At 44.8% G+C, this 8,512-nt stretch overlaps 1 protein-coding gene across 1 annotated transcript; it reads left to right on the forward strand.

Moving 5' to 3' along the window:
* The first annotated feature begins 289 nt into the window (after nucleotides 1-289).
* On the forward strand, nucleotides 290-3,553 carry LOC119420211 (E3 ubiquitin-protein ligase RNF43). Its single transcript, XM_037687597.1, has 7 exons — nucleotides 290-364; nucleotides 487-618; nucleotides 1,044-1,145; nucleotides 1,220-1,390; nucleotides 1,474-1,576; nucleotides 1,791-3,278; nucleotides 3,468-3,553. Exons 1-7 carry the CDS (start codon nucleotides 296-298, stop codon nucleotides 3,491-3,493), a joined length of 2,091 nt encoding a protein of 696 aa, XP_037543525.1. The 5' UTR covers nucleotides 290-295; the 3' UTR covers nucleotides 3,494-3,553.
* The last annotated feature ends 4,959 nt before the right edge of the window (nucleotides 3,554-8,512 follow it).

Below are 8,512 nucleotides of genomic sequence, written 5' to 3' on the forward strand. Positions count from 1 at the left end.
TTGCTCTCCTGTTTTCCAATTCTGCAGTCTTTAGATTTATTAGAAAACAAAGGTATGGATCGGGCTTTAGGGTGCGCTGTGGTCCCAAACCTCTTCTGAGTGCACGTTGCCTATGAGCTCTGAGGCCATGGCAGGACAGGACTGACATCTAGTGCTGATGTACTAAAATACATATACTAATGTGAGCAGGGTACTTTTTATAAACTGATGCTTTTAGACTATTAATGATATTGTTCATATTTATAGAAAACACCTAAAAATTGACACTGTGTCATTTTGTGTCCTTCAGGCTCGCATGGCGCTGGATAAGGGCGCCAGGGCTGTTATCTTTGACGTCAGCGACGACACCAACGCTGCTGCTGAGGTGAGCGTGCACGGACGACCACACTCACTCGCGGTGCTGCTCGACACTCACAGTGTTGTTTCTGCTTCTTCTTCTCCGCTCATCTGACCACCCCCCCCTCACACACACACAAGTTTTCACAGTTTCAAGAAACGGACTCCCTTCCTCGTCCAGTTGTGCTGGTGAACGGTGAGAATGCAGAGAAACTGATGGGTTTGGTCAACAAGAACGAGGAAGCCAATGTTGTTATTGAGATCAAGGTGGAGCCCAAGTGGGTAAGCACTGGTTTTACCTCACACTCGACTTTTCTTCACTGGCTGGAAGAAGCAGACAAAGTTAAACCACTTACTTTGGGAAATTTACACAGCTTCTTTCTTCAGTTACATACAATGACAATATTTACTGCGACTGCAAAACACTAAACTAAAACAAGGAAGTAGGGAGAGAGAAATTGATGAAATAAGTCTATTTCTGTTGATTAATGAGAAGATCGTTGTGGTTTTACATCATCACTGTTTGTAAACAAAATATTGATGATATCTTGTGCATGTAGCGTTTTGATCGACCTTCATTTTGAGAGATGCAGTTTATTTTCAGCAGGACTAGCTAAAGGCTAGTCTGCGCGCAGCTAAGACCAGGGAACTGCTTCTGTCTTTAAACAGCTCAACAACAACAGCATGCTCCTCTGTTTGCTTTGCAGCCACATTATGACGTGAGCATCCTGCTCACCATCGTCCTCGTCATTCTCACCATCGTCCTAATCTTTGCTCTACGCTACAAGTGCAAGCCCAACAGAACCTGGGTGAGTGACAGCTGCAGGATCAGCTTTAATATGCGCACGCTGTTTTCCTGACTTTCCGTGTGCCGCGTGCGCAGGACTCTGTCCATCAGCAGACCATGCGGGCCATTAGTCGCCTGGAGACCAGAACCTACCGCTCCCAGGGCTGCTCGGGCTCACAGCGCCACCACGGGGCCTGGGGCTCAGCCAGCAGCTCCAACTCCAGCCCCGTCTGTGCCATCTGTCTGGAGGAGTTCCAGGAGGGGCAGGTAGGAGGAGAGCCACCAGCATGCTGTACTGGTAGCTTCAGCTGGTTCTCATTGTTCTGTTGTCTTTGTTTTAACAATGCCAGAACCTGAGGATCATCTCCTGCGCTCATGAGTTCCACAGAGAGTGTGTGGACCCCTGGCTGCTGCAGCACCGCACCTGCCCCCTGTGCATGCACAACATCATGGGTGAGGACCAGCATGCTTATGTTCTGATAAAACCAGAAGGAACGCTGGTTTGATGCATTTACTAACCAACATTTGTACAGAAGCTCAGTAAACTCAAGTGTGTGGTGTTCTTGCAGTTTAAAAATGTTAAATTTTAACATATTTGACATGACTGATGAGACATTGATTAATGAAAAATGCTTACGATGTATCCTGTGGATGTTTTGCTCCACAGGAATGGAGCGCCAGTCTCAGAGGAGCAGGCCCCAGCAGAGTTCAGAGCAAAGCCAGAGCTTCCTGCACCCGCAGCCTTACAGCAGCTCGCACAGCCACCCCTTCCCCCAGCACACCATCCCCTTCTCCATGAGGCCCCATTATCCCCGTGGGCCCTCTGGACCCTATCCCAGTCTGGGCCACTACAGCGGCTCCTCTCCTGTGGACAGTCAGACGCTGCACTTCCTCCGCAGCAGGCAGCTGGGTGCAGGCTGTGGGTTCCACCTTCCTGTGGATGTAACAGGGAGGTCCCACAGAATTGGAGGGAACTGCAGGACTTCCTCCCACCACTACCCGTCCCGCAGGTCCTGCCACAACTACCGCTCTTCTTGTCCAGCCCAGCGGACCTCATCCGGCTCAAGACCACAGCACAGTGTCTCCGTCCCACCGCAGGGCCGTGGTGCAGCGGCCCACAGCCGGCAGGACGAGGGGAGCTGCTCTGGTGGCAGCTACCACACGGAGCGCAGTGGCTACATGGCCGATGGGCCGGCGAGTGACTCCAGCTCAGGACCTTGCCAAAGCTCCTCCAGTGACTCGGTCCTCAACTGTACGGACGTGTCCCTGCAGGGAGTTTACGGCAGCTGGTCCACGTTCCGTAGCTCTCTGAGTAGTGACTATGATCCATTTGGGTACTACGGGGCGGGTCCTGGGCGGTCCCCGCGCAGGAACAGCCTAGAGGCTGCTGCCCAGACTCGACCCAGGTCTCTGGACTCTGTGGTGAACAAAGAAGGCTGCCTTGAAGAACAGCCACAGACTGTTTTCAATCACATCCACTACCATCGCCACAGACACCACCACTACGAGGAGGGGGAGCACAGCCAGGGCCTGACAAGAGGCTCAGATGAGGAGCAGGGGGCCGGGGCTGCAGGGGCTGCCCCCGCTGCTCACGTCCTAGATAAAGACTCCCCTGTGTGTCCCCCGAAGCACAGCCCTTGCCACTGTCCCCAGCCAGAACCCACTGACCGGCCCAGCCCTGGAGCAGAGTGTCAGGACCCCACGGGACCTCCTGTTCTCGTGTCCTCAGTCCCCTTACAGCTGCAGTCCCACTGCTGCCACGGACACCCGCCTGCTCCTTTGGGACGAGTGGCAGGCTGTTTGCTCGAAGGCCCCTCTGTCCGCTTCCATCAGAGCCTGGACCTGCAGGACGACCGCAGCATCCACATCCACTACGGGCAGGGTCCGGCCTTCTGCTGCTCTCCTGCGGAGCTGCACCCGGCCCTGCTCCCCGTGCCTCTCATTCTGGACTCGGCAGGGATGGAGGAGTGGCCCTGCTGCACCGGGGCCCACGTCGTGTGGCAGAGGCAGGTGCAGCAGGCCCACTCAGAGCCTCAGCTCATGGGGCCCAGGACAGCAATGGACAGGCCGCCCTGCAGGTTCCATCTCCAAGGACCCGCCGCTGACCGCAGCACGGACATTTGTTTATACTGCCAGTCATTACAGCACAGTCAGGGTGAGTACCCCCTCTGCCTCTGACGGAGGACTAACCATGTTACAGGACATGAGGTTAGAGTCAAATCATTTAGTACCTGCTAAAGCTCAGATTATTTTTAGTGTTTTGATACATTAATCCCCACAACTGGAGGTTGGACTCTCTCTTGCTGGTTTTGGGATTTGACTCAAGCCACTCTTGTGTCCACAGGATCAGAAGAGGAGTCTGGGGTGTGAGGACTTGTTGCATCCCTGAATGCTGCGCAGGAGCCAGAACAGAAGCAAATATTCCACCAGCGCCGCCACCGTTCAGCCCCCCAGCTGCCTGCGGACGGTTCCCCCTACTCACATAACGTTTTATCTGTTTTTAGAAAAGTGCTTTTGATACCTAACACTTTGTGAAGATGGGGCCCGTCAGGAGAAACGACTCCCCTCAGAACGGGGACGAGGTCTTTCTCCTGGTCGGTTTCCTGGAGGATTGTTCACGCTCGGTTCCCATGCTCCTCGGTGACAATGAGTGAATGATTAGGGTGTTGAGCCCACATCTCTGCATCACCTGCTCCCAGAACAACTTGATTCATCATCAGAGGTACTTCCTTCTCCTTCCTTCGCTGAGTCCAGCCTCAGCTGAGAGATGCTCTTCTCTCCTACCTCAGCTCAGATTTCTTAACACGCCTCACACAGAGGGGTTTTTAAAGGTACTGCTGTAGTGACTTTTTTTTTTTTTTTTGTTTTGTTTCACAACTATGTAGCTTCCACGAACTCAACAGGAAGTTACCCTCTGGGCTCGTTCGAATGGAGAGAAAATGCTCAACCCCTCAAACGAGCATTCGCTGAGGCCGCTCAGCCTCACGTGGGCCTCGTTTTCATTCTTTTAATAATGGCAGCTGTTTTCATCTTTCTCTTCTTTTTGTAGTTTGCCTAATTTTGTGCGCTTCAGACAAATGGATCTGACTGAATTATGTTAGTCACTACAAGCTATTATGTTTTTGTCATGTGGTTACTTCATTGCTGTTCAGGCCTAATCAGAAGGGTGACAATCGAATCCACTGCTCTTCCATCTCATCATGATGTTATATTGTACTTTACAAAGTTTATACTCTCCCTTTTGTCTTCCAGAATCCTAAGCTGTAGCAAAATGTTTGACTTTACACCTACAGAAGCAGAGTAATGAGTCTGTTTAGTGTAACTGGAGTGAAGCCATGCTAGGTGGAACTAGCACTCGCAGCGATAGCTCAGTGTGTAGCTGTGGCACCAGTTTTACAAAAGCTCTGTGGTTTTTTGTTTTGTTATATCTCGTACGGGCAGAGCCTGAGAAATGTCTCAGGGACAGTCGAGATATTTTAGAGAACGTCCTCCTGAAATCAGAAAGTTTTTTTTATTTTTATAAAGAATTTGCACAATCTGGCACGTTCATTTTTAAAAAGTGAAAAATAAAACCTACTGAGGTTTAAGACGATAAAAAATCTCTGTTAGCTTCTCTGACGGACCGAAAGAAAAACAGGTATTTAAAGAAAAGTAAAGTCAACATCACTGTGCCATTCAACTTAGGATATATTTTTGAACTTAAAGGGATATTCAGGCCATTTTAGAAGGTAAAAAGAGCTAATATCTTACCTGTTGCAGATAGGTTTCAGTTTGAAGAAACAGTTTGATTGTGACTAAAGTCTGAGCTGGGCCAAGACCAGAGTGGATTGCTGCCATCTTGAAACTAAATCCCAGAATCTCGTTGTGGTTCATTCTAACGCTTTTTACTAGCCCTTTTTCAACACTGGTAATTTCTCAACACACATTTATTTATGGGGGGTTCTGTTCGTATTTGTAAGCACACCAGCAGCAGCAGCCAGCTGTAGCACTTCTGCAGGGAATTTCTATTTCTGCTGAAATTACTTTGCAATGTGAAACTTGCAATAATGTCAAAGTTTAGATAATACTGTTCCTCTGAAGCAATTTGAAGTTTAAAAAAAATGTGGTTTAAGACGGCAGAAAATCCACTTGGAAAGTGGGTCTGCTTCAAGGCTGTGGGAAGTAGGGGAGAGGAGGGTGTCAGCACCCCCTGATGGACACCAGAGGAAATGCATGTCCAAATACACAAGAACTTCTGCAGCTATTTGTTCTTGCTAATAGTCATAAAACTATTTATAAATGTCTGTATTGAGTAAGTCTCCTTGATGTAAAGGTCTGAGAAGTAGCATTTGCATTAAGCAAAATAAAAATTTAAAGATTGATGTTTTTAGATGGCAACAATTTATTTTGGTCGTAGCCGTAATCACATAAGCTGTTAGCTCATCAGTCTGTCGGAACTCAAACTCCACAAGAATCCATAAAGTTCAACAAATTAAATATTTTTCTATTTTATGTAGGCCTGTCACGATAAACAATAAATCAATTAATCGCATGATAAATGAAAATTATCGGCCTCAATTTCATTTATCGGCTGTATCGTTTCTTCGTGTCTCTCTCTTTCTACTGAAGACACTGGATGACAAAAAGCTCAACTCCGGTGCTCTTCACTGACCCCTCCCTTTCTCTTTTCTCTTTAAAATCTGTTTTAACCGTCCACAATCGCGTTTTTGGATCGTTAAAAGCAGCTAATCTGAGAAGCTAAGCTACGAGCTAAGCTAACAGGCCGACCTCGGGGTGAAAAAACCTCCGTCTTGTCGATGCTCCAAAATTCACGGTTGAAACTCGTGCCTTTGTGTAAAAAGTTGTTTTTCTCTGCAAAAAGAAGCTGAGAACTTTTTATTAAAAGCTTTGTGTGACAAATGCTAAAGAGCTCAAACCACACCAAGCGTCCGCCATTTTGAGAACCGAAAAACAGGAACGAAAGACAGCCCATGACACGTCAAGGGGCCTCCCTCCCATTTTTCTTAAAGAGACACGCTGCTCGCTCCCTCACTATCCATCCTTTGGTTCAAACTGTCTTATACTGCCATCCGGTGGTCAAAAAAATGTACTACACACAAAAATTAACCAACATTTCTTCTTAAATTTGACAGTTACTAATTATTGTCAAATTTCTAACAATATTATCGTTTATCGCAATGATTTCTGAGACAATTAATCGCTCAGCAAAATTTGTTATCGTGACAGGCCTAATTCTATGCAGAACTGCACTTCAAAGTGGTCAGAATAACCCTTTAACTAAAGAATTACCCAGCTTAAATTCAAGGCATGGTGAAAATGACAAGAGATTTTTTAGCCCACGTCAGTGGACAAAGAGCTTGTGAAAGTCGCATGGTGACTCGTAGCACTTATTAAATCCTCACATGTGCCTTAATCGTTTAAAGCTCCCAACACGCAGCTCTTACCTGTCCAACCAAAGAGGCAACGTCTTGAACACAGTGAACCCTGTGGTGCCTTCCTTTCAAGTTCCTTTCATGCTCTTATTCACAAGCGCCAACATGTTCATATTGGAGCGGTAAAGTTTGGCAATCATGCAGAATCTTTTTATTTCCTTTTTTTTTTTTTACAAATACCTCACTATGAATGTGTCAGCACAACGTTCCTTTATGTAAAGTATGAGGATTTTCTTTTGTTGTGCCCAAACAGTCACAGAGACTGATGTGGAAATGACTGAATTCTAAGCAGCACTTTGGCTTAAGCAGATTTTATATATTTTAAAAATAAAAACTCATAGTATTAGTTTAAACCTGCCCAGAAACATCAGCGCGTGTGAAGTGGCGTTTAGCGATGCCGCAGAACATCTGGTGTGATTTCATCCTGTTCAAGATCTTTCTCTTTGCGTTGTTTGTTTTTGTTTTCCAAGAAATATGAGCTGAAACTGCCTTTTCTAACAGAGTTTTAAAAATAAAGGTCCCTCCAGAACGTTAAGGGATACATCAGTATATTTTTGGATACTTTGTGTAAAATACAAAAAATAAAAGAGAACAAAACCAGAAATGAAATAGTGTTGTATTTTATATATAATAGAACATTTCAATATAGTGACATGTCACTAATATATTTATTTACTAATATATTTATCCATTTTGTCCAGGTTTGAACGAAAGGTTTCTGTATAGACTGAATGTTTCTGTATGGAAACTGACTGGTGCCATCGCAAATGTATCAACCTGTCTTCATTCCAATTATATGCAAATAAATTATTTTGAAATAAATCTTTTTGTGCAAAAGTTTATTTATTTGTTTTTGTTGCAAAATACTTTGTAGGAAATGCCAGCATCTTTAATAATTTACCCATATTTATGTGTACGCTACAAATATTTTTTCTGTCCACTTGTTCTAACAAAAACGCTGAAATACCCCAAACCACCACTAGGTGGAGAAATATCCTCGTCAACAATCAAAACACACAGAAAAAACATTTTTAGCCTGCCCAAATATACCAATGCTTTAAAAAAAAAAAGTATTTATTTACATTTTCAGTTTCTAATCATTTCAGATCCAAGTTTACTGGTGACAAGAAAAACAGAACCAGGAGACGTTCAAAAAGTTGTTTGTTAGGGTTGTTATGGGCACAAAGTGATAAGGGGCTAAGGCTCTTTTATTTAAAAACATTATAATTTTTCTTTTTTTTTTCTTGTAGTCCACAAAGGGACACCGGGAAAATATTTAAAAAATTTACATTTTAGAAAATAATTTTTAAAATGACTTTTTCTCAGTTCAGCTCAGTTTCTCTTAAGACAGGCGTTCAATCTGAGTAAAAATTTAAAGCCCGGCGTTTCCTGGAAGAATGCATATCACCCGCCACCTTTCATGTTTTGGCTGTTTTGGTCAAACCTTAAAAGTTACGTAATGCACAGTCATGAAAGTGTCGAGTTCTCAGGTTCAGAGTATTTGTTTTGAACGACTCTCGGCTACTACCACATCACATTTTAACTTGGTGTTAGTAAAACTGAGTGAGTTGTGTTGGTTAATGTTGATTAGCATTCTGAATCGGATTGACTCCAAAGGCTAATCGGTTGCAGCTGCACATCTAATGATTATTTTATGAAAGTTTATTTTATCTCCATTCAGTAGAGATTCTGCAACATATGGAATGACCACTGGTCTGGGTTGGGGGCCGGATATCCAGCAATTAAAGTCATTATGTAAATAAACCAGCGTTTAAAATGATCTGTTACCTTTTAAATTTGTGTATTTTATTATATTGAATCATATATGTAATAAACAGAACCCCCCCCTCACCAAAAATTATTATTATTTTTTTTTTAATGAATTGGGCCGGATTCAAGTCGGCCCGCGGGCCGCCAGTTGAATGTCCCTGCTCTAGGGCCCGTCTTGTGTGGGATT

The sequence above is a fragment of the Nematolebias whitei genome, chromosome 14, assembly GCF_014905685.2.
Source record: "Nematolebias whitei isolate Nwh7 chromosome 14, NemWhi1, whole genome shotgun sequence".
NCBI classification, from domain to species: Eukaryota; Metazoa; Chordata; class Actinopteri; order Cyprinodontiformes; family Rivulidae; genus Nematolebias; species Nematolebias whitei.

Bases quoted from the DNA above. Each gene is read 5' to 3' on its own strand.
- LOC119420211 (XM_037687597.1), top strand. From the start codon at position 296: ATGGCGCTGGATAAGGGCGCCAGGGCTGTTATCTTTGACGTCAGCGAC. The intron at 1,146-1,219 runs GTGAGTGACAGC...CCGCGTGCGCAG, and splicing joins GCAAGCCCAACAGAACCTGG to GACTCTGTCCATCAGCAGAC. The intron at 1,391-1,473 runs GTAGGAGGAGAG...TAACAATGCCAG, and splicing joins AGGAGTTCCAGGAGGGGCAG to AACCTGAGGATCATCTCCTG.